This window comes from Dreissena polymorpha, chromosome 11 (assembly GCF_020536995.1).
Source record: "Dreissena polymorpha isolate Duluth1 chromosome 11, UMN_Dpol_1.0, whole genome shotgun sequence".
NCBI classification, from domain to species: Eukaryota; Metazoa; Mollusca; class Bivalvia; order Myida; family Dreissenidae; genus Dreissena; species Dreissena polymorpha.
This window is the reverse complement of record NC_068365.1, coordinates 38,290,163-38,317,190: the sequence shown is the minus strand read 5'-3', so window position 1 is coordinate 38,317,190 and position 27,028 is coordinate 38,290,163. Positions and strand designations below refer to the sequence as shown.

Here is a 27,028-nt window from a genome sequence, read left to right as displayed (position 1 = left end):
CTGTGGCGTCTCATCTGGATCCAAACTGTTTGCAAAGGCCTTCAAAATTCAGTTCCCGCACTGTAAGGGTTAAAGTACAAAATGACACTAACATAGTATTCTCTACTTTCACTGGCTCTTTCAGAAATATCGGGATGTGTGAGGACATAGATGTACAGGAATGGTGTGTAATAGTCTAATTGAGGGCATTAAATCTAAGTGTACTCAAACCCAGTAATGATACCTTGTGGGTTGGCTATTCTTGCGGTATTGTCCCCTGGCTTTTGCTTACAAACAAACATTTATAACCTACTTGTTAACTCTGCAAGAAAACATCTCTTGCTGGAATGGATTTTTTTTCTCTATTCAGACCTCAAAAAACAACAGTCAAAGTCTTCCCTTGACTGATAGAAAATTATGGACTCTATTGTAGTGACATAGGGATTAGGGTCACTTGCAACAGGCTAGCTCTTTAGCCACGTGGTAAGAGTGTCTGACTATCACTCTACAGGTTGTGGGTTCAATGCTCCGCTTGAGCTCCGTATTTTTCACATTAATGGCGACGAGGTAAACATGAACTGTGAATAAGTAAATGGGTTTGAGTAATGGATTCAAGGACCATGTGGATTACGCTTGTGTAGCAGAGGGACATGATGAGTGCTTGACTACCACTCTGGAATTTGTGGGTTCAATCCCCCACTTGAGCTCTGTATTTTTTGTACTATTTAGAGCACTTGATTTATAACACTCTGTTTAGTTTCTTTCATAGCTCAATAGTTGTGCAGTGTTCTTATTTTTATTTGTTACGCAGGGATTTCAATAGACGCAGAATACTGCGTTTTGACGCAAGCAATTTGAAAATGACTTGAATTTGACACATCGAAAATTTGACCCGCGCGTCAGTCAGTTCACATCTCGAGTTCCATGGTTATAAATCCTGTTATACTCCTTACTGAGATTCATGCCCCAGTATTAGAAACTCTATCTATACATCGAGGTGATAACCCCCGCTTGTTGTTAATCTTATCTCTTTCGATAAACATGTCACCATCAACAGAGTAGTCCTGCGCACTAACTGGGCAATTAGCAGCACATGTATATGCGTTTACAACGGTACCTTAGAATTATGGTTTGTAATCAAAAACAATAATGAAACTGCGAAAAAACCTATGATTAATTGCTTTGAAAACACAACTATCCCCTAATCATTGACATAAAACTCAACAGTTTCTTTTCGACCGTATTATCAATTGTCAACACTTTTATCCGAACTGGGAGAACACCAATTGTTTATATCGGAGAGACAAATTCACGCGTATAAATTGACAAAGAACACAAGACGGTGAAGCAGTTCTATGTGACTCCTTTTGCAAAATTAAGTTTGCATGAACAGGGGTGGCAAAATCAAATGCCCGAGTTGCCCGAGTCGTACATTTGCTTGTCTGGGCAACTGATTTTTTTCAATTAATCCGTGGACAACCAGTCGGGTCGAGGAATACAAAAAAATACATTGTATTAAAGCTGTAATTAAGTTTCACAAAACAGGATGTTGACATGCGATTACATTATCAGTGCTATTTGCGGAGCAATCAAGCTAAAATATGGGCACTCTCCTGCGCAGTGATCTACCTTATTGTATAAGAGACCTGGAGCATGCCGCATTTTCAACATTCGGACCGACTGTCAGACAGTGTACAGCCTGGTTTCTTTATTTTTAAAATCAGACGGAAATAAAATTATCGAACTAAGATAATCAAAACACAGTCTACATGTACCTTGTTATTTCAGACAACTTGAACGGTAAAGATGGCACTGATGAGGTCCACATATTGGACTTATAGTTTAATTTGTAAAGATTACGATCAAAGCTCCACATAATTTTTTAAGATAAAGAGTATTTCACTCATGACTTTTTTAGGTGATGAGTAAAATACAAAATCAAAGACTTTTGCGGGAGTATTTAAAATACTACAGCAAAAGTCTTTGATTTTGTATTTTATAAAATTGTTATACATGAACATGCAGAAAACATGTATTAATAATAAAGAACATCTACTTTTGTTTACATAAACATGCATTTTGATATGGCTGATCAAATAACCCAAATTGGGGCACTGTTGGTCCAACTGATTATTGCACAAAATGCGTATGCCAACTTATTTTACTTATTTTGATTTATTCCACATTATTTTGCATTAATCAATAAATGCGTTTATAATTTATATAAACATTAACGCACAGGTGTAGTTCAGCAACGGACAAGTTAAATTTGCTAAATTGTTGTCCGTGGACAAGTAAAGTATTTTTGAGATTTCGCCATCCCTGATGAAAGTTCAAAGCATCCCTTTGAAGTGGTGCAGACTAGTGTCTATTGAGTAATTGTTGAGAACTGTAAATGTACCTCGTGTCACGTCATTGGCTTGGAAAGTTCATTAGTGTTCGCAATCAGTAATGTTTGTGAACAGTGTTAAATCAGATCTGATTTATTGTTTGTCAAAGGTGTAATCAGGTAATTACAAAGTACTTTAAAGACGGTGCCGAGAGTCATCATGACATCAAACCTTTTTACTGTGATTTCAAACTAAAAAGTTAAAAGGTGAGCAAGTAATTGCATATGGCGAGTAAGTTGCAAAAACAACACCTCTTAACAATTTTGTGTGCCAACACTTTAATTTCAGTACATGTATATTTCATCATGTCCGTTTATAGAACTGAAGTACACCGTTTTTCTAAAACCTGTGTTTTAATAAGACCGCGAAATTGATGCTGTAGTCTGACAAGTTCCACATATGGAAAGCGTACGTGCTGCAAAAGACCATGTGCTGTAACCAAATATAGACTTACAATTACGGTAAGTACATGTATTGTTTAGAATGAAAAACTTACATCGGAAATAATGCACACAATGAGAAAGTATTGATCTATTGAAACTACAGAAAATACGTCAATTTACTACTAATATATTGCAGAACATGTATTTTTAAAGAGTCAAATTGCATCTTGTGGTCCTTTATATGAATCATTTTGTATATGCAAATTATTTCATGTGGACTTCTAAATTAGATTTAGGCCTTTTTTACAAGTTGTTGGTCTGCCACTAAGATAGATATTTATAATTAATTGTTGTCATTTATAAACTTATTGGTAGCATTGATGTCTGTATTCATTATGCTTGATTTATGTATTCCTGATGCTTGATTTCTGTATTGCTTTACAAAGAAGCAGTAGTACATAATCAGGGAATAATCTACATGTGCGTTCCGCGTCTATGACGCACAAATATCGAAATAGACGCATCGTTTTGAAATATGTGCGTCCACTCGGACGCATTGCTGAACTGTATCCGTTAACGCATACGCGAATCACGATAAGTACGAACTATCTTGTGTACGAGTCAAAAGTGTAGCAATGAACGCAGAGTTTAACCAAATGAGGCCTGAAGACTGACCAGCAAGTCTTTTGATTGGCTCGAGCCGCTGCTGTATAATACGAACCAATTAGAATCGACCTTTTAAATAGAATGCGTTATGATATTTTCTCGAGTCCCCATATGAAAACCTGCTTTAACTTTGTGTAACTTAGTCATAAATAATACAGAAAAAATGCCTCCGAAATAAGGTGTTGAAGCTTAATCCAAAACAAACAAATCTAAACTTTAATAATGGCAGGTCAATGGCTCGCAATTCGGACGTAAACAATAATATTATTGAGCTGGCAATTCGGATGTTAACAATAATATTATCATCGATTTGAATCAAGTTGAAATGTTATAACAGGTTACATTCATGTAACAGATAATGTTATAGCCTATGTGAAGGCAAACAAGATAGTGATAACTCTGAATTTGTTGTTTTTTTGGTTTCAACAAGTTTTTGAGATTATTACAAGTTTAATGCAAGTAAAGTTATTGAGCTAGTGTGATTTAGACATATTTTTTTCACTTCTTGGTATCTTTCAAAATTTGGGACCCATTCGTTTTCAAGGTGGACTCATTAATTTTGGCCTGGGACTCATTGGTCTAAAATCTGCGAGTTCAGGGACCCATAGATAGTAAATTCTAGATTATTCCCTGCATAATAATAATATATTTTGTCATTATCATTTTTCACCAATTTATTAACATTATTTTATGTTATGTTTATTGTTATTTAATAATGTAATAAAGCAATATAACTTTTGTAAGACATTGTGTTACTCTTAGTCTACTTCTAAAAAAAAGTTCTATGTAAAAAAAAGAGAATCAAAAAGACAAAAAAAAACACACATTTCATGCACACTTATTTTTGCGCTTCAAAATTGAACCCAGCATTATTCTATTTGAATCCTAAATATTTCAGTCCAGGGGTCATTGACTCCTGGTTTTTAAAATCTTTTGACATCCCTGGTTACGAGTTAGATTGAGTACGAAACCAAACAAGTTATTTTTAATTGTGCACGTTTTATTTGACACAATATTAATAGCAATATATTCACACTCTGTGAGTACAGTGTGGTTCAGTATAAATTAATTTAAATGTTACAATACTTATAAACCAAGTGACTTACTGCTTAGTTACGGGTAAACAATCCAGCGGCACCTGTCAAATCGCCATTACGAGTAAGCTCCCTTTGATGCGATTCGCACTCAATCATTTCGATCCAGCTACACTTCGTACCCAATAATAAAACCATTTAAATATAGATTATTTTCAGAGATTAATTAGAAATCTTAAAGATATGATTTATATAAGAATACTATTTATTTGACATTTCATTTGACTATTTATTGAAAAAAGCTTATAAAGCAGATTAAACAAAAATTACTGATTCAATATATACAATTATTAGAAATTACGGAAAAGCATCACCACATATTTTACATTGATTTTATCGAAACAATTAAATGGCACAGATCAATATTTAGTACTTTAAAAAAAACTTGCTAACATCAATCAAATTGTAATGTTCACTACAATATTATGTTGTCCACTTCTTAATGGAATCAAGTGTTCGCCTTTTCTAACAATTCCCAAGAGTCCCTGGGACTTGATGCCAACACAAATGTTGAGTCCCAAATTCTAGATCCAATAATAGACATTCATTTATGTGTTTTCAAAATGTGAAAACGTCCTTATTCAATTAATATATTTCAAAGGTTAAAAGAAATAAAATTAAAATAAAACCATTTTTTAAAATCGAAGAAGTTTTTTGTATTAAACAAAGTTAACAAAAAATAGCTTGAGTAAACAAGAAAATTCCTTGAATTGATATCCCCCGCCAATTTCATAATAAATAATTCATCAAATGCGTGACCTTTGACCTCAATGTGTGACCTTGACCTTAGCCCCTAGGATTATGGGTGTTGAATGTGAAGCACCCCCAGATGATTGAGAACAACTATGGCAAGTTTCATGGCTCTGACTCATGTGTTGATGGAGATAAAGCTCTAAGCTTATATTAAAAAGCTTTTTTTTTCAAGATACAAAGGGACATGACCTTAGCCCACAGGATTATGGGTTTTAAATGTGAAGCACCCCCAGATGATTGAGAACAACTATGGCAAGTTTTATGGCTCTGGTTCATGTGTTAATGGAGATAAAGCTCTAAGCTTATATTAAAAAACATTTTTTCAAGATACAAAGGGCCATAACTCCGTTATTAACAGAGGGTGTACAATGCCATTTGGAGTGCATCATCCTCTAATCTATATATATACTCATTACAAGTTTCAATAAAATCCAACAAAGCACTACCAAGATATGGCTCCGGACACAAAAGTGCCTGACAGATTGAAGGACGGACAACGCCAAAACAATATCCCTCCGCCTATGACAGGGGATAATAATGACTAGCACAACTTTAAGACATCATTACAAGATGACATGAAATCACGGAAATGTTTGAATTTCTTTTAAAATTAAATAGACAGAAAGATTTGCTTTTAAACAAAGTCATGTTTGTATTGATAATTTTGTTGCGTCCCATAGATGCAACTGGCGATGAGTTATAAGGTCAAAATAGTTAACAGTTGTTGACAGCCTAAACGCGAACTCTGAAATTATGGCAAAATGTTGCAGCTCCAGATACATCAAATAAAGCATTAACCCTTTACCACTTAGAAACATATTTTGACGCATCTGTAGTCAATTAGAAAGTTAAATTTACTTAAAGACCTTTCTTACTTGAGTTTGCACATAGCCATTTTCACTTTCTTCTGAGTGGGAAAGCATTAAGTAAATATTTAACCAACACAAACTTGTTCTCAAATTTTTTATTCTTAATTATGAACATGCTAGTGAAATACAATAAAGGGTAAGAACTACGCTAACACTAAGCTGTACAATTAACAAACACTTTACAATTTCATTGGTCACATTAATGCAATTTATGGTACTCACTTGAAATGAAAAAATAACACTTATTTACAATTGTCATATTTTCATATGAAATTAATACAGATGATCATTAAATGATGATATTTTACATACATTCTAAAATTCTGTGAGACGTCAAATATTTACTAAAATGTAAATAGAAATTATGCAGTTGAAAAATAATATATTTTCACGTATTAACCTGTGTAATATTTAGAAAATAACAGACATGCAAAATGTGTGATAGTATATGTTAATTCATACATCTTTTTTATTTTTTCTGTTGCAGAAATTGTTTTAACGTTAACCTTATGGTAATTTTTGGAGAAGGTAAGAGGCAAGCCTATCGGAGAGATAGATCTCAGACCAAACTTGTTTTATTCTGATCCTTTTCAGGCCTTTTCCTGGCGTTTATACCGGTCTGTTAAACAGACCCATTCCAAAAGCAAACTGGTGAAACCAATGTAAAAAATTTCCAATTTACCCTCAATTTATTTTTTTAGAAAGAAGTTTCTAATGATTATATTACCTCAAGTTTAATTCAATAACAAAGTATATAACTATAATTTATAAGATCTTGTTCTTCTTATTTGAAAAATCATAAAGCATTAGATTAAATTCGTTTTGAGAGAAAAAATACCAATTCTGAAATTTGATTTTTTCCCAAAATGGCCAGGAAAAGGCCTGTCAGCATTAACAATGGATTGTACACTGACAATAGTAGAATTATTACAGGAAAAGTTCAGAAATTGAAATAAGATACAGAGAGGGCATACTACAAGTCCCTTAAAATAATGATGTACATACAAAACAATAAGAACATACCATATGGCTGCTTTAAATGCTGTTATTCAATATAGCATATCTTAGGCAAATGTATCAATGTAGGAGCAATGAGGATTTTATTCATACCATGCGTGACAGTATTCTTTTAAACTATTGTAAATAACATAATATTTTGGTTTTATTCCATTGAACAAGTCACAACAAAAGGTAATTACTTGAGTGGTCAGCAAAAAAATGTCATGTACATTTTACAAGCACAACATTACAATGGTAGCAATTCTTTTACAAATGATAGAATGAACTAAACATTTTTTTTAGAATAACTTACTTGATAGATATGTTGTAGAATGAATAAAATGTGTGAACAGATGAATTCATTGATGTGAGATTATTATGTTATGAAAATAAATGTTAACATGTTTATATGTATATAATTACATCCTCAATACACATGCTTTAACCCTTTCAGTGCTGGAACCGAATTTTGAAGGCCTTTGCAAACAGTTTGGATCCAGATGAGACGCCACAGAACGTGGCGTCTCATCAGGATCCAAACTGTTTGCTATTCTGATAGTATTCTTTGAAGCTAGGTGTTAATATTAACCCATTTATGCCCAGTGGACTCTCCCATCCTTCTAAGTTGGATCAATTTATTTCCAAAATTAGGGATGTATATTTATTTCTATATTTAGAATATTTCATAAAGAAATTTCTTTTAAGCAAACAGCGCAGACCCAGATGAGACGCCGCATTATGCGGCGTCTCATCTGGGTCTACGCTGTTTGCAATGTCCTTTTTTCAGGACGCTAGGCATGAATGGGTTAAAACCTAAATATACCATCTTGTACAAATGATTGCTGATTATAGGTATTACAACTGTAATTTTAAGATATTTGTTTTTACTTAATGTTGAAAAAAGTTCTATAGTATTTCAAACAATTTCGAAAGAAATTTTATATTTGAACACAAATTCTAAGAAAACGTTTTGGTGTGACAGCCATGTATGAAATAAGGCAATATGACACAAAGTTCATTACAGTTCTAATACTTCATCAGGTTCATTTTTCAGCTTTAAATCACACACAAAATGCAACAATGCTTCACAATAATCTGTAAGAATGTATATAACAGTTGTAGTTTACCAATAATACATGAACCGGTTAACAGATGGGCCATAATATTTGATTTTAAAGGTTCAAATATCAATAATCAACCATCAATCAACTCAATTTACACACAACAAAAGACGGATATGGAAATTTTGTTCAGGACAATAATTTTATTATGCGTATCCGTCTACCAGATTGGTGATTTGAGAGTTTTTTCAATTACTTGTCTGGTACGCAAAAAAACAACAACCTCTATCACACTTACTATAAAACTCTAAAATAATGATTTATATATTTTTGTATCAAATAATTTGTGAGTAATAAAAGTGTGGGAATCAATTTTATGTGTAAAAGAAGATGGACAATTATAGAGGTTCCTTTTGTTCAGCTGTCAATCACTTGTCATAGTGCTGTCAATCCCTGAAACTCTTCATACGCCTCACACTTGCTATGAAGCTCTCAATTAATCATTCATTTATTAGAAATAATTTTATGATGGCGAGAATCAATTTTATGTGTTAAACAAGATTGAAACTATTAGAGGTCCATTTTCTTCAGCTGTCAATCGGTCAATCAAATGTCACCATAGCTGTCAATCACTGCGCGTCCTCATACGTCTCCTCCTCTCCCTCCTCTTGCCCCTCCCCCGGGGCTCCCGTCTCCTGGACGCCCGACCCCCCGCCCGGCACCCACAGACCTGAGTCAACACACCTCTTCATGTGATACTCGGCCTCTGCCTTTGGCATCTCCAGCACAACCTGCTGTAGCTGCTCTATGTCCTTGCTCTCAAAACACGCCTTCATGGTCTGCAGGGAGAACAAAGTTTGTACTTAAACTTGAGCAATAATGTATAAAATTAGCCAATAGACATTTGGGCCTCCCTATGTGATTATAAGAGGATAATACAAGGCTCAGCCCGGCAGGGCAGTGATAATCGGCCAGCAGGGAGCATAATGGCCCGAGGCTCAGCCGTTTTTTTTAACTTCTATAATATATACCTTACTTTTATACTAAATTATAGATGGGCACAGGTTTTGAGTCATACTATCATTCTATTTTGGTCCTTCACTCAAATTTATGAAGAACCAGCTTTCCGTACTTTTATTTTCATTCAATTGATTACGCAATTTATGACGTATCTCATGTGACGTAATTTCAATGACGAAACTTTGGATTTAAGGACAACAATTTGGACTTGGAGGGTTTTTATTTAACAGTTAAATATTTTTTAAGCATCGAACGATTCCAAAACATATTTCGGATTGTGTGTTTGTCGTGCATAATTTTGAGCTTCAATCGAAATAAAATAAAATAATCGCTTCGACATTCAATTTCGTAAATCGTATTGGTGACAGTGTTTAGCATCCGTTACAAACGTTTAAAAAAAGTGTGATTTAAAATCAATATAGATAAACGATTGGAATTACAGAAAATGGAATAACAAATCTTTATTTTAGTGTTATATGAACTGGATTTAAGTTGTCATCGAGGTGTGTCTTTTACTATAAATTTTGCTGTTTGACGAATCTTGTTAAAGCACACTCAATTTAATGTGCAGATGAGTTTCAGTATCAATCGATATTTGACCAAATTGTGTGCTACGTGTAATTACAGTAGATTCCACTTAATTGAATAGCCCATTTGTCACGTCCGAACATTCAATTATTTGGAGTATTCAATTACATGGATTCAGTTATATTTCCAATGTTATCACTGTTTATCATATACATGTGTGTATGTTATCGTGTTTTTAACCTATTTCAAAGCTATATTGTAAAATACATTGCTAAATAAACTTGTTTTATTCAATAAATGCATAGAAAAGCGCAGAAAGTTGTTTTTTCTTCATTATACAGTGCATTGAAAAATAATCCACTAGTAATATTGAGTCACTCACAGGTTACATTAAATTGTAGATGTACATTGGCACTGACGAGTATACTGACGAGAAACACGTACAAACGATTACACAAAACATATTTTGTTGTTCTTTTTTATTAATATATTAATACATACACGAACTGAGAATATAGTGTCACATTCCATCACCTATTGCAAACTGTCGAGCAAGACACATCAACAGTTTGTTTCTTATCGGCAACAAACTCTTTAATTGTTTCTAATCAGCAACAAACTGTTGAAGTGTGTTACTCGACAGTTAGCATTCGAAAGTTTGCGTCTGACTGCAAACTGTGATTTGCGTCAGTTTTAACCGGAGACTCCAGTGTTTGCATTTTTTGTACTTGGCCCGCATACTACACCTGTTAGTCACGAGACGCTTGACAGACCCCGCATACATGCGTACATGCATGGTAAGAAATGAAAACAAAGGCAGTCAATGGAGCGTGTCTGTCAAAATCGTCGATACAATGCGTATCCTTGGATTTTTATGAGATTCTACGCTGGATTATAGTGTGCAATCAATAATTGGCTATTCAATTAACCTTAATACGCCATATTTCCTATCAGATTAGGCGATGTTTTTACAATGTGAAGAGATGCAAATGGTTTTGTGTTTTCAATTTCTATTCAATTAACCAGATTATTCGATTATCCGATATATATAAGTGGAATCTACTGTATAACTATGTTCAATTCTTATGTTGATTTTCGGCCTAATGTTATTGATCATAGTTGATTAAGACGTCATGAGCACACCTTCTGAGGGCCGATTATTTATAATGACCCTGCAATGGTGATAATGGCATGAAAAACTGTACACATTTGTTACTATATATAGTAAGGTATGTATTATTGGAGCATAATGCACAAGTGTTAGCTGTCGCATTAGATAAGCAGTCTGCACAGGCTAATAAGGGACGACACTTTCCGCTTTTATGGCATTTTCCGTTCAACAACAGTCTCTCATTAGTGAAAATCTAATTGTCATTATTGTCAAAATTGGAAAGTCTGTGACAACAATTTAAGTACTGCGAGGCTTATGTGAACAAATTGTGCATCATCCTTCAAGGCTTTAGTTTCAATTAGTCATGCAGACAACATTCCTTAATAATGACTTTGTTCTATATTTAAATGTCCCTTTACAATGCAAATAAGTGTATCTGTACACCTGTAACAAAAAAAAAAAACACACAAAAAAGATTAAAACAATTTCATGCCATTCTGATGAAAAAAAGGAAGAATATTGTCTGCAACAAAGTCATCACCTTAGTTCTGACAAATGGAGCCTGGTTCTGAGAAAACTAGGCTTACTGCATGTGTGTAAAGTGTCGTCCCAGATTAGCCTGTGCAGTCCGCACAGGCTCATCAGGGTCAACACTTTCTGTTTCAATGGTATTTTTCTTTTTAAGGCTTTGTTTTCTATATAGAAAATCCAGTGTTGGTGATAAGTGTGTTCCCTGATTAGCCAGTAAGGACTTATCTGATATGACACTTAATGAACATGCATTGAGCCCAGATTTCCCAGGGTGACGTTCAACTATAACTCCCAACTGGTACTCACATCTGGCAGTGACTCAAACACCTCCACAGGGTCCAGACCTCCTGGGCCCAGCCTCTTCTGTCTCTCCTCCTGCAAATACACAGGACAGTTAGTGGCTTTCCGGGAACCGGCAATGATAACATACCATATACACATAGAGATTGGACATAAAATGTTTACAACCATAGCACTTTCTGTTTCAATAATTGCTGTAATGGCAAGTGGAAAATATATAATATAATAAATTTTAACCTATATGTTCTTACAGGAATGTTTGTTCATCCAGTACAATGCTGTCTAGATCCAGCACCATTGTTTCATGTATAGATCCAATACAATAGTGTTATGTCTAGATATAGTACAATAGGATCATGTCTTAATCAAGTACAAGAGTTTCTTGTTGAGATCCTGTTTGAGAGGTTCATGCCTAGATCCAGTACAACAGTTTCATGTCTAGATCCAGTACAATAGTTTCATGTCTTAATCCAGTACAATAGTTTCATGTCTAGAACCAGTACAATAGTTTCCTGTCCTAATTCAGTACAATAGTTTCATTCTTTATCCAGTACAAATGTTTTATGTCTAGATCCTGTACAATAGTTTAATTTCTAGATCCAGTACAATAGTTTCATGTCAAGATCCACAACACAAGTTTCATGAAAAACATGAATTACTAATTCTTTGTAAATTTAATTCTAGAACATTTATCAACATGTAATATACTTCAAACAGAACAAGCCATTCTGAAGAAAAATAGCAAGACCAGCCCAAATTCTCCTGCTCCTTAATAGCCTCCTCAATCTGCCCTGACACCCTGCCCCTCCCTGTCCCCCCCTTCCTGTCCCCCACCTCTCTGCCCCCCCTCCTTTCCCACCCTCCTGTCCCCACCCTCACCTCCTCATGCTCCTTGATAGCCTCCTCAATCTTCTGTTTGGCGCGGGTACGGATCCGCTCCTTGAACCCTGACAGCTCATCATTGAACGCATCCTGGTACTCCTTCTGGGCCTGCTTGATCCTGTATAACATACATCAGGGCGTTGTGGGAAAACTGGGCTTAATGCATGTGCGTAAAGTGTTGTTCCAGATTTAGCCTGTGCAGTCCGCACAGGCTATTCTGGTACAACACTTCCCTCCTAGACTGGATTTTACTTATATGAAACATCCCTTAACTCTTTCAGTGCGGGAACCGAATTTTGAAGGCCTTTGCAAACAGTTTGGATCCAGATGAGACGCCACAGAACGTGGCGTCTCATCTGGATCCAAACTGTTTGCTATTCGGATAGTATTCTTTGAAAACAAATAAAGAAAATGCTTTTTTTTAGAAATTGAGCAGACAACATTTTAGCAGACGACAAATTTACCAGCATGCAAAGGGTTAAATGAAAATACCCATACAAGAGGAAAGTGTTTTCGCTGATTAGCCTGTAAAGACTGCACAGCATAATCTAGGAAGACACTTAACCCTTTGCATGCTGGGAAATTTGTCATCTGCTAAAATGTCGTCTGCTGAATTTCTAAAATTAGCCATTTCTTCGATTTTTTTTCAAAGAATACTATCAGAATAGCAAGCAGTTTGGATCCTGATGAGACGCCACGTTCTGTGGCGTCTCATCTGGATCCAAACTGTTTGCAAAGGCCTTCAAAATTCGGTTCCAGCGCTTAAAGGGTTAACGCACATGCATTAAGCCCTATTTCCAGAACAAGAAAGTGTCTAAAGTGGGGTTAGGGATCCAGAAGACACTGTCAAGTTTTGAGTGTTTTATCAAGAACAAGTTTAGAACTTATAACTGATGACAGCAAATTCAAACTTACTTTTTTGAGAATCTGACCAGAAAAAAAACTTGCCATGCGTAACCATTATATATTGCAATATAAGCAAATTCGTTAAATTGATATCCGTTGCTGAATAAATTTTATTTGATGGATGAAGAGGGCAATTACTGCAAAATGAAAAAGTGTAGGATTGTTGTTTTCATGCCTTGCAATTCTCCTCATTGATAGCTACACATCCATGATATTTCATGTTGAAATCTTGTAAAGTATCTGAGGTAAAGCACTGACAAGTTACATCATACAAAATCAACAAAGGGCAATAACTTTTATTTTACCAAGCGTATGGTTATGGTTCTTGTGCATGACACTTCTACTCATTGATATCTATATACCCATTAAGTTTCATGTTGTAACCTGATATTGTTTCTAAGATATAGTCCTGAAATGTTTGTGACAGACGGACGAACTGACTGACAGACAAGGCCAAAACTATATCCCTTCCTCTTCGTTGGAGGATAATAAACAGGAAACCTTTATATGATAAGAATTCTTTTTCTGCAGGGTTCTAGCTTGGATCAGATTTTAGGGAGAAGTCACTTCTCCCTCAGCTCATGTCATCGGACGTAATCCCTCCATACTGTGCTGGAACAACGCTCCCATTGGCTGATGTCGCCAATCGTTACACTCAGTGGTGCCTGTATCGGCAATCAAGATATGCCCGGAGGCGTGGTTTTCAATTCTATTGACAGACGTTGTGTATTCCCGGGGATTTTGACAAAATTTGTAAATGCCGCAAAGCAAAAATTAAGACGAAGTTTTTTTCGCTGTGAGGTCAGAACATGGCGAAGTTTTGAAACTTTAAGCGGCTTTGTAGCCGAAGTCGCCCAGTTGTGAGAGCCCTGGTCTGAAAGTTTGTTGTATTTGTGAAAACATCATAAATGGCTGCCATAAATATAGAATCTAGAAAGCCTGTCCTGTCATGTGGAGGAATACCAGTGTTTTTTTTCACCTATAGGGGAATGGTGGCGGGGCCCGTCCAAAGGGGAAAAACGTGCGTTTTTTAGGAAAAGGGGAAAATTAAGAAGTCATTCTTTTATATGTTATGATATTTATTATATGAATACACATGTATGTATGAATGTAATATTCACAGCTGAATGTCTCTGTTCTTTTTCTTAAATATATATCAATGATTTGTTCAACATTAGTTTCAGTCAGTTCAGCCGTCATGCACAGTATCAGTTTTCCAAGCCAATTAGAGTCTAATTGGGATTTTTTTAATCAATAAAATGGCAAATTTGAGCATTTTCTATCAATAAAAAGGACCAAATTGGAATGTTTTTATCAACAAATATTGACACAATATAGATACATCAGGCCTTTTCTTGGCCATTTTGGAAAAAATAATAATTAAGTCCACTGATTTGGGAAAACCTAATTTAATATAACTCTTTATAATAATCAAAAATCATATTAATTATAGTTATATACCTTGTTAGATGTTTATAAAATTAATTTGAGATATATCTTTCATGAGGCAGTTGTTTCTAAAAAAAAATTTAAAAATTGGGGGAAAATATATACTATTTTTGGAGGGGAATGGGGCCGAATATCGGCCCCAAAATTGCCATAAAAAAACACTGAATACAATACATATAAAATTATGACCCTGAAGACATTTTGATAGTGACAATGTGACTACCTCGATTTTCTTTCTCAACATTCTGGAAATGGGGTCAGGGCCCTTTGGATTGAGGAAAAATTCGTGTCAATTTGATTAAAATTGGTAAATTGGTGTTATTGTTTTGTTCCCGTAACAAATACTTTAAAAATTGAGAATACAAGTGTTCAAATAATATCGCTGGATAGGGAGATGAAATACAAGTTGAGATAAATTTTTTTTCATTTTTTATTTTTATTTGGAAACGTTCAATAGTGAATTTTAGGGCATTATTTGGAAACTCGAGGGCCATCGGCCCTAAGGTGCTCACCTGAGAAACAAAGGAACTAAACTATTCTGACTTAAAATGTGACTTCTAGATGTTAACAAGCTTTTTCTTTTATTTGACCTAGTAAACTAGTTTTTTTTAAAATCTAAAATGACCCAGTTACAAACTCTGGCAGGATTTCATTGGGACAAATATTCTGACCAACTTTCATGAAGATTGGACTAAAATGTGACTTCAAGAGTGTAACCAAACTTTTACAATAGCCATATAAGGAAAACTGCCCTGCCCCCTGGTGACCATGTTTTTTTAACATACCAGAACCATTTTCAAACTCATCCCAGATATCCTTAGGTTTAATATTTTGACAATGTTTCATGAAGATTGGACTGATTCTGACTTCTAGAGTGTTAACAAGCTTTTGCTATAGCCAGATAAGGAAAACTACCCGCCCCTTGGTGGCCATGTTTTTCAAGGAACCGGAACATTTTTCAAACTTCGTGGAGATGTTATTTGAGCAAATGTTCTTACCCAGTTTCATGAATATTGTGACTTCAAGAGTGTTAACAGGGTTTTACAATAGCAATTTAAGGAAAACTGTGACTATAAATGTGACTTTAACCCTTTCCTACTTAGAAGCAAAGTGAAAATGGCTATGTGCAAACAGCATTAATCCAGAACAGCGTGCGAGTAACTCAGTATCTAAGGGTTGAAATTAAAGCCTTTAAAATTAGAATCTAGTAAGAAAGGTCTTTAATTAAATTTAACTTTCTGAGGTACTACAAATGTGTAAAAATACGTATCTAAGTGGTAAAAGGTTAAGAGTGTTGACAAGCTTTTTTTTAATTTAAAGTAGTGACCTCGTTTTTGACCTAACATGAACTAGTTTCGAACTAAAGATATCATTGGGACAAATCTTCTGACCAAGTTTCATGATGATTGGACAATAAATGTGGCCTCTACAGTGTTAACAAGGCAAATGTTGACAATGGATGACAAATGACGGATTAAAGGCGATCACAAAAGCTAACGTGCTCAGGTCAGCTTAAAATATGAACTTTTTGATATTGGAAATGGGGCCAAATTTCAAGTTCTACTCAGGTGAGCTAAAAATATATACTTTTTGAGAATGGAAAAGGGGTCAAATTTTGGCCCCAAGTTGACCCAAAACAAGAGGGCCTGAAAGGCCCAAAGTCGCTCACCTGAAATAACAAGATATTATTGGGACAAATCTTCTGACCGAGTTTCATGAAGATCGGACTATAAATGTGGCCTCTAGAGTGTTAACAAGGTTTTACTATAGCCATATAAGGAAAAATGCCCCGCCCCCAGGCAGCCATGTTTTTCAACCAACCGGCATCATTTTTTAACTCATCCAAGATATTATAGGGATGAATCTTCTGACCGAGTTTCATGAAGATCGGACTATAAATGTGGCCTCTAGAGTGTTAACAAGATTTTACTTTAGCCATATATAGCATAAAGGAAAAATGCCCCGCCCCTTGGCAGCCATGTTTTTCAAGCAAACATAACCATTTTCGAATTCATCCAAGACATCAATAAGACAAATCTTCTGACCATATTTCATGAAGATTGGACAATAAATGTGGCCTCTAGAGTGTTAACAAGGTTTAACCAGACATTTCAAAAAGTGTCGGACCGTCGGACCTGACCGACGTTTTAAAGACAGGTCGATTGAAAATGCCATGTTGCCGGTCCGAATGTCCGGGAAATAATTCAAGAAGAAAAGTTGATTTATTTTTATAGAATTCGATCCAGTGTGCGATCATTTGAGAACGAATATTCCTGGGCATTCCGGAAATTTGCGCTTGGTACCAATTTCGTCCAGTCTTTTATTTATCGATTTCTAATTGGTTAGTGGCTGGCAAAGAATGAACGGTAACTGACGAAACCTCTTTGCTACTTTCCGAAAAATCTTATGATTCTGCGAAATGCTGCTAATGTCCGCCATCTTAAAATTTTAAGTGATTGATTTATAGCAATGTTAATCACTGCAGTAGCATATTGTAAAGAAATACGTTAACCAAATTATATATTGATTACATATTTGCTAGGTTACTGGTTACTCTTTTACATTTTCTACATTCAAACGATATGTATAAAGCACATTTTATTATATGTGCAAAACATGTACAAAACATGTACATGTTTTCGGACTGTCATATTCGGATACAGTATGATTCGTCAATTTTAATTTATTTTCAACATTCTTTATAATATATTTATAGAATGACGATACACATGCGGTGATACGGATGGTATGGTTTATAATATTTAGCACTGTAGTCACCAGAAATTGCAACTAGAAATACTACAAAAAAGTACAATAAGCTAGGTCACGGGGTTGTGCCCCATAGGGACTCGGCCCTTCATCCCTGTTGGGGTCCTGCGGTCCCAGACCCCTAGCCTAATTTTCCGGAATTCAAATTTGGGTCATTGACACCCCTGGAATTAAGAAAACAAATATGTAACCATACAACTTATCGACTTAGGAAAACAACCAACACTTAGTATTAATGGAGCATCTGAGTTGTTGCCGAACAACACAACACTTAACTTCACAAATATATAAATACGATATGTTTGTACATTGATGTATCGGTCCTCTGAATCTCCGTCCGGTCCTGCAAGTTATCTAAGACTACCGGACCAGATGTCCTGTGGACTTAAAATATTTTTGGGAATGTCTGGGTTTAACTATAGCCAGATAAGGCAAAATGCCCCGCCCCCTGGCGGCCATGTTTTTCAAACAAAGGGCATCATTTTTTTTACTCGTCCAAGATATTATAAGGATGAATCTTTTGACCAAGTTTTATGAAGATTGGACAATAAATGTGGCCTCTAGAGTGTTAACAAGATTTTACTATAGCCATATAAAGCCATATACGGAAAAATGCCTAGCCCCTTGGCAGCCATGTTTTTCTAGCAAAGGTTACCATTTTTCTAACTCATCCAAGATATCATTGGGACAAATCTTCTGAGCAAGTTTCATGAAGATCGGAAAATATATGTGGTCTCTAGAGTGTTAACAATGTTTTACTAAAGCCATATCAGGAAAAATGCCCCACCCCCTGGCGGCCATGTTTTTCAACCAACCAGCATCACTTTCGAACTCGTCAAAGATATTATTGGGATGAATCTTCTGACCAAGTTTCATGAAGATCAGACAATAAATGTAGCCTCTAGAGTGTTAACAAGATTTTAGTATAGCCATTTAAGGAAAAGTGCCCCCGCCCCTTGGCATTGGCAGCCATGTTTTTCAAGCAAACGTAACCATTTTCGAACTCATCCAAGATATCATTGAGACCAATCTTCTGACCAAATTTCATGAAGAATGGACAATAAATGTGGCCTCTAGAGAGTTAACAAGGCAAATGTTAAAGGCACACGACGCACGACGGACGATGCATGACGGACAAAAAGTGATCACAAAAGCTCACCATGAGTACATTGTCCTCAGGTCAGCTAAAATATTAACTTTTTGATATTGGAAATGGGGCCAAATTTAACTTTGTGCTCAGGTGAGCTAAAAATATATACTTTTTGAGATTGGAAAAGGGGTCCAATTTTGGCCCCAAAGTTGACCCAAACAAGATGTGTTTGTGAAACACTATGTCACCCCATATATTTGACCTTTGACCTTGAAGGATGACCTTGACTTCCCCAGTCTATGTATGGGGGACATAAAAACCATACTGACCTGGTAAAGAAAGGTTTGATGCAGCTGCGAGGGTCCAACTCCATCTGCTTGGCAAGTTCCAGTATGAACTGCATCACGATCGTCTGGTGTGACACCTGCTCCATCAACGCATGCTTCTGTGAACACAAAAACATGGAAACATTTGAGCTGCACTCTGGAAATGCAAGTGTAAAGTGTCGTACTTAAATAAGCCTGTGCAGTCTGTGCAGGCGAATCAGGGACAACACTTTCAGCGTTTATGAACACAAGAACATGGGTGTGGTTTGGGTTGTTTATCAGTATAATTTTTGTTACAACATTGATAGGTGAGCCATGCTCTGGGCAGACAGGTCTTAATGCATTTGCATCAAGTGTTGTCCCAGTAGTTACATACTGTGCAAAGATACGCACTTCATAGCTAAGTAATGCGGGTGAAATCCCGAATATTGGCCTCGTGAGTTTAAATTGTGGCCACCTGACCAGGCAGTTTGGGTTTTCTGTGAGGATTGCAGTTTCCCTAATAGCATATAACCACAGCAGTAATGAAAGTTATTCAGTAAAAAGTAAATACTGAAAAATCATCATTATTAGGGGACATTTATATTCATGGATTTCATAGGTATTTGATCCTTAAATTTTAGATCCCGAAGAAATATTATTCCCATTGTTTAATTGTTTTTGGGACAGAACAAACATAGACATAAAGACAATAAAATCTAATGTGATCCACCTACATATCCTTCGTTTGTTTTGAAATCCAGACAATCCAGTAACTACACTGTGTAATTGTTAACAATTTACATTTCCTGTAAATCCCTTATGCAGTACAGCACTATCTTCTCCATTATCCCCAGTAGGTGTATTATGGTAATCTTACCTCCTCAATCTCCAGATCTATGCACCACAGCACCAGGTAGTTTGCAGTCTCCTCACATACATCTTACCTCCTCAATCTCCAGGTCTATGCACCACAGCACCAGGTAGTTTGCAGTCTCCTCACATACATCTTACCTCCTCAATCTCCAGGTCTATGCACCACAACACCAGGTAGTTTGCAGTCTCCTCACAGACATCTTACCTCCTCAATCTCCAGGTCTATGCACCACAACACCAGGTAGTTTGCAGTCTCCTCACAGACATCTTACCTCCTCAATCTCCAGGTCTATGCACCACAGCACCAGGTAGTTTGCAGTTTTCTCACATACATCTTACCTCCTCAATCTCCAGGTATATGCACCACAACACCAGGTAGTTTGCAGTCTCCTCACAGACATCTTACCTCCTCAATCTCCAGGTCTATGCACCACAACACCAGGTAGTTTGCAGTCTCCTCACAGACATCTTACCTCCTCAATCTTCAGGTATATGCACCACAACACCAGGTAGTTTGCAGTCTCCTCACAGACATCTTACCTCCTCAATCTCCAGGTCTATGCACCACAACACCAGGTAGTTTGCAGTCTCCTCACAGACATCTTACCTCCTCAATCTCCAGGTCTATGCACCACAACACCAGGTAGTTTGCAGTCTCCTCACAGACATCTTACCTCCTCAATCTTCAGGTATATGCACCACAACACCAGGTAGTTTGCAGTCTCCTCACAGACATCTTACCTCCTCAATCTCCAGGTCTATGCACCACAACACCAGGTAGTTTGCAGTCTCCTCACAGACATCTTACCTCCTCAATCTCCAGGTCTATGCACCACAACACCAGGTAGTTTGCAGTCTCCTCACAGACATCTTACCTCCTCAATCTTCAGGTCTATGCACCACAACACCAGGTAGTTTGCAGTCTCCTCACATACATCTTACCTCCTCAATCTCCAGGTCTATGCACCACAGCACCAGGTAGTTTGCAGTTTTCTCACATACATCTTACCTCCTAAATCTCCAGGTCTATGCACCACAGCACCAGGTAGTTTGCAGTCTCCTCACATACATCTTACCTCCTCAATCTCCAGGTCTATGCACCACAACACCAGGTAGTTTGCAGTCTCCTCACAGACATCTTACCTCCTCAATCTCCAGGTCTATGCACCACAACACCAGGTAGTTTGCAGTCTCCTCACAGACATCTTACCTCCTCAATCTCCAGGTCTATGCACCACAACACCAGGTAGTTTGCAGTCTCCTCACAGACATCTTACCTCCTCAATCTTCAGGTATATGCACCACAACACCAGGTAGTTTGCAGTCTCCTCACAGACATCTTACCTCCTCAATCTTCAGGTCTATGCACCACAACACCAGGTAGTTTGCAGTCTCCTCACAGACATCTTACCTCCTCAATCTCCAGGTCTATGCACCACAACACCAGGTAGTTTGCAGTCTCCTCACAGACATCTTACCTCCTCAATCTCCAGGTCTATGCACCACAACACCAGGTAGTTTGCAGTCTCCTCACAGACAAGCTCTGGATGCTGCAGCAGGAACTCTTGGCTGTCGTCATACTTGCTGAACATCCCAAACTTCTTCATGTTCACCTTGTGCTGCTTGTTGAACTCGGCCTGAAGACAGACACACCTCGCACATGATCTAGTGAAATATCCTCCAGTGACCTAGTTCTAGTGACATAAGAAAACAATTAACAGAATCTCTGAACTAATGCAAACAATTCACATAAATTGCAAGTCACTTCATTAAAATTGTTTGAAATACATTTCATGCTGGTCAAATTTAAGCTAAGAAAAGTGCTTAAGGGAATCTACATTTATTGATTGATTTCCTATCTACATCTAGGGATTGATTTCGTCTCTTTATCTAGCGATTTATTTCCTCTCTATATCAAGGGATTTATTTCCTCTTTACATCTAGGAATATATTTCTTATTTATATCAAAGGATTTATGTCTTCTCTACATCAAGGAATTGATTTCCTCTCTACATCAAGGGATTTATGTCCTCTCTACATCAAGGGATTGATTTGCTATCTACATTAGGGGATTTATTTCCTCTCTACATCTATATCACAAGATTGATATTTTATCTGCATCAAGGGATTTATTTCCTCTCTACATCAAGGGATTTATTTCCTCTCTACATCAAGGGATTCATTTCTTCTCTACATCATAGATTTATTTCCTATGTTCATCAAGCAATTGATTTCTTCTCTACATCAAGCGATTTGTTTCCTATCTACATCAAGGGATTTCTCTCCTATCTAAATCTTTTACGATGATTCTTCCACACGGTCTTGACAAATGAAATAGGATAAATGTATAATATTAGACCATTGAGCTTTAATTTTGAACTTGCCATTGGCCCACAGTGCCTGGTTCTTGTGTGCAACACACCATGTCCTCATTTTGATCCTTCTGCCAAATTGTTTTGTGATTCTATTACAAACAATGTTGTGCATCTGACAAGGTCTGTTCAGCCTATAAAGCCCAGCCCTAAAGCAGGGGCATTCCCACATAACGCTAAGTTTCAAATAGTATTCAATTGGAGTCGTACAGTCCTTACCCACCCACTCCCAGTCTGGAATACTGAACAAAGAAATGGACATCTATATGGATAGAGCAATAGGAGTCTGGCTCTGCGAAAACCAGGCTTCGTGCATACCGGTATGTGTAAATTGTTGTCCCAGATTAGCCTAAGCATTAATGATATGTTCTGCTTTAATGATGTTTTTCTTTTAACCCTTTCCCCCATAAGAAGCAAAGTGAAAATGACTTTTGTAACCAGCATAAAACCAGAACAGCCTGCAAGTAACTCGCAGTCTGTTCAAGTTTAATGCTGTTTGCTGCTCATCAGTATCTAAGGGTTTGAAATGAAGCCTTTAAAACTTAAATCTTGTTTTTCTTTTAAAGGAAGTCTCCTCTTATTAAAAATCCAGTTAAGACTGAAAGTGTTGTCCCTGATTAGGCTGTGCAGATGATACTTTACGCACATACATCAAGCCAGCCTAGAGATCCGGAGGCCACAGGTTCGATCCCAAAAGTGGAAGCATTCTTTAGATTTCCCATATAGACCCTAAGTACTGGTTCTAGTCCCAGCTAACAGACTCTAGACCATTTCAAATATGAATTAGGATTTCTATGCAATCTAGCTTAAGATAAATGGGTTTCAACTAAGAAAGTTTGATCAAAGTGCGGCGTCAGGCTCATAGCTAGAAATGCTAGATAACCATATATCAACAGGATTGTAAGTGATTGTAAACGACATCATTTCACAAAACACCCTGAAATTTATGACATTATGTCTGAGCAATTAAAATGGGCAAGGATTTTGACAGCAGCAAACAAAATATGTGACATATATAAACATTATTTTGTCTTCTATATATAAAAGAGGTTTCCCTAATAAGTAATCAATCTATTTTTTTTAAATGTTTTTATATAAACTTGATAGATCTCTTCTAATGAGTAAAGTGAAATGATACAATTATTGCCAATTTTTTATGCTGTATACCGTAGTCCGTGATGTAGCAGCTTTAATGAAACCCCTTCTATCCTGGTTCATGCATCTATCCTACCTGTTTTGCTGCTCTTTCTTCCTCTGTTAATTCCTTTTCTTCTTTCTTGTACGTGTTCACGATCTGGAAACAAAAGGAAAACACATGTGATGATTTGAATTGGTTGCAACTTCACAGACCAGGTGATGAATTAAAGAGAGCAAACACATGTGATGATTTGAATTGGTTGCAACTTCACAGACCAGGTGATGAATTAAAGAGAGCAAACACATGTGATGATTTGAATTGGTTGCAACTTCACAGACCAGGTGATGAATTAAAGAGAGCAAACACATGTGATGATTTGAATTGGTTGCAACTTCACAGACCAGGTGATGAATTAAAGAGAGCAAACACATGTGATGATTTGAATTGGTTGCAACTTCACAGACCAGGTGATGAATTAAAGAGAGCAAACACATGTGATGATTTGAATTGGTTGCAACTTCACAGACCAGGTGATGAATTAAAGAGAGCAAACACATGTGATGATTTGAATTGGTTGCAACTTCACAGACCAGGTGATGAATTAAAGAGAGCAAACACATGTGATGATTTGAATTGGTTGCAACTTCACAGACCAGGTGATGAATTAAAGAGAGCAAACACATGTGATGATTTGAATTGGTTGCAACTTCACAGACCAGGTGATGAATTAAAGAGAGCAAACACATGTGATGATTTGAATTGGTTGCAACTTCACAGACTAGGTGATGAATTAAAGAGAGCAAACACATGTGATGATTTGAATTGGTTGCAACTTCACAGACCAGGTGATGAATTAAAGAGAGCAAACACATGTGATGATTTGAAGTGGTTGCAACTTCACAGACCATGTGATGAACCAAAGGGAGCAAACACATGTGATGATTTTCATGGGTTACGACTTCACAAACAATGTGATGAACCAAATAGAGCAAACATTATTTTCTGTGACAAATGCAGATAAATCAATCTGGGCTTTTATTTGTATACTACATTGTATTTCAGATTATTTTTTTGTTTTTTTTGTGGGTGGGGGTGGGGAGGGGGCAGGGGTGTTGTCAAGGAGGTTCAACATAAAATATATATAATTTAAATAACTAGTATTTTTAATTCTAAATATATAGTGAGACTTGTTAACTTTCCCATATTTTTCTCACTACTTACAAATTGTTTCAGTGCTAAATCACAACTCTTGGCTAGTATTGACAGCTTGGTATTTAACACTCACTAATATTTTTCTTCAGTCAGACAGAATGTCACATTGGGACAGGATCAATTGTAAGTGGGCCATCCTGAGTCTTCACCCAAATATGTGCATAATTAATATGTACATAATTACTAGTCACAAAATGTATGAATGGCATGTAGGTGAATGTGACAGTCTGCTGTCAATATACTATCAAAATGCAATATAGATCTAGATGCACTATCACAGTGTGCCCACACTTGCTTTATATTGTCAAAACCTAACACAATTATGAGCTATTTATGGACGCAGTCAGACGATTGTAATACACTTCTGACTATAAGTATGTGATTTCATGTCCTTAATGACATCTTGCTTATTGAGAATGAATTTAGTGGCAAAAGTTCATTTTTAATTACTGAAAAATTGCAAGTAGAAACATAGCTGAACTTTTATAAATCCGTATATTCTCAAGTTGAGTCAAGTTGTATGTAAGTTACACTCAGTATTGTATTACTTGATTTTTTAATCAAGAAACAGATCATTCAGATAATAATATACCTTAAATATAAATATTAATATGCTGTTTCTCTTTTTAGCAATTTCCCCAAAACTAAATTGATTATAATATTTTGTTTATTTTACTTGAATATAAAGTGCTGTTCACAGTTGTTCTTTTTATTTTATTTGCCTTTAAGTTTAGTTTTCGTGGTGTTCTTTTCAAAATAACAAAGTATAATGACTTTAATCAAGCAGTAATTAGCAGATGTTCTTGTCAGACCAATTTTAGATTGAGGCATTTTGGAAATTATTCAATATTTTTATGAAAGAAAGTAAAAAACGATTGCTTTCACCAGAATTTGCCCCTTCATTGCTGCATATTTAAATGAAGCAGAAGATAAAAAATTATCTGCAAAATATATCACCCTATACACACAATCTAAAGTCATAAGTGTCCATGGACTCCTATACAAACAAGATTATGGTTTAACTAGTTAGAACTCCATCCTTAAGAACACACAATGTTTGAAATACTCACAGTTTTTGACTTTCCATCATGACAGAGTGTATCAATGTTCCATGGTGTTAACTGTAACATACAACACACACTATCAAATATCATGCAACTAACCAGAATACAGAATTCTAAGTTAGTGACATAGTAACACATAGTTAGAACGCATATGTCACTATTTTGTTGGATAACAACATCTGTGACAAGCATCTTTAAGAGAATACACTGGATTTTTTAGTAAAGTATATTATAAAGAAAAAAAACATACATTAAACTTACCTAACAAATACTTTTCCAAACTTTTGCCAGAGGCATTAATCTATGCAGAGTTACAAATAAAATATTCTTATTGTTTGAACTACTCCGTAATGCTGTGATCCGCTCAAATTAAATAAATAGGATATACATGCTTCCTCAAGTAAAATTTGTAGAGGGAATACTGAATTAGAAGATATAACAGCAAACAACAATAACTGTGCTAATTATTTAATCTAAACAATCATAAAACAGCATAACCAAATCTATCCTTAAATAATACATGTATAATACATGTTAAGAAATATTGATTCTGAATCAGTTAGAACAAGAACTTTGTGAAACACGATGCCCACAAACAGCACTTTGAAGCCACGCAGCAGCTATTTTAGAGAATATTGTCTGCATTTAACATAAACCAATTGACTGGAATTAATCTCAAACTTAAAGATTAACCCTTTGCATGCTGGGAAATTTGTCGTCTGCTAAAATGTCTTCTGCTGAATTTCTAAAATTAGCATTTTCTTCGATTTTTTTCAAAGAACACTATCAGAATAGCAAACAGTTTGGATCCTGATGAGACGCCACGTTTTGTGGCGTCTCATCTGGATCCAAACTGTTTGCAAAGGCCTTCAAAATCCGGTTCCAGCACTGAAAGGGTTAATTAAGTCATGCCAGTAGACTCACACACCAAAAATAAAGTCAGTTTCTGAAAGCATTTTGTAAGCAATTCTGGAAAAGTATTGTAAGTGATGTAGGTAAACTCATACACACAATATCAGGTCAATATCTGCAAGCTTTAATGAAAAAAGTGCGGAAAACTATTATTCTAGAGAAAATGTCTCTATACAAGTATAAAGCAAAAGCTCTGCCAAAAATGGAGTGCTGGATGGCAGACAGACAGACGGACTGACAGTCCAACTGCTATATCCCACACTGCTTGCTTTTATCAAAGGACATTATTAAAGATAGTGGGAGTGCAGCCGTGCTTTGAGAGTAACAGTGGTATGTAGCCTGTTATGAAAGTAAGAGTGGATCGAGTGT

The 27,028-nt window shown here is 36.1% G+C and overlaps 1 protein-coding gene across 4 annotated transcripts in view; it reads right to left on the bottom strand.

Annotated features, from left to right (window-relative positions):
* Positions 1 to 7,881: 7,881 nt before the first annotated feature.
* Positions 7,882 to 27,028, bottom strand: part of LOC127851694 (hsp90 co-chaperone Cdc37-like) — a 59,278-nt gene continuing 40,131 nt past the window's right edge. Inside the window, exons 5-12 of one of the 4 annotated variants that reach the window (XM_052385542.1) lie at positions 25,754 to 25,804; positions 23,565 to 23,627; positions 21,476 to 21,598; positions 20,904 to 20,939; positions 19,110 to 19,225; positions 12,564 to 12,684; positions 11,691 to 11,759; positions 7,882 to 9,033 (exon numbers count right to left, since the gene is read on the bottom strand). In XM_052385542.1, coding sequence (XP_052241502.1) covers positions 8,824 to 9,033; positions 11,691 to 11,759; positions 12,564 to 12,684; positions 19,110 to 19,225; positions 20,904 to 20,939; positions 21,476 to 21,598; positions 23,565 to 23,627; positions 25,754 to 25,804 — 789 coding nt within the window. In that variant the 3' untranslated portion in view covers positions 7,882 to 8,823. Of the gene's footprint in view, positions 9,034 to 11,690; positions 11,760 to 12,563; positions 12,685 to 19,109; positions 19,226 to 20,032; positions 20,069 to 20,233; positions 20,270 to 20,903; positions 20,940 to 21,439; positions 21,599 to 23,564; positions 23,628 to 25,753; positions 25,805 to 27,028 lie in introns of all 4 variants that reach the window. The other 3 variants (XM_052385544.1, XM_052385543.1, XM_052385541.1) reach the window with 3 other exon arrangements.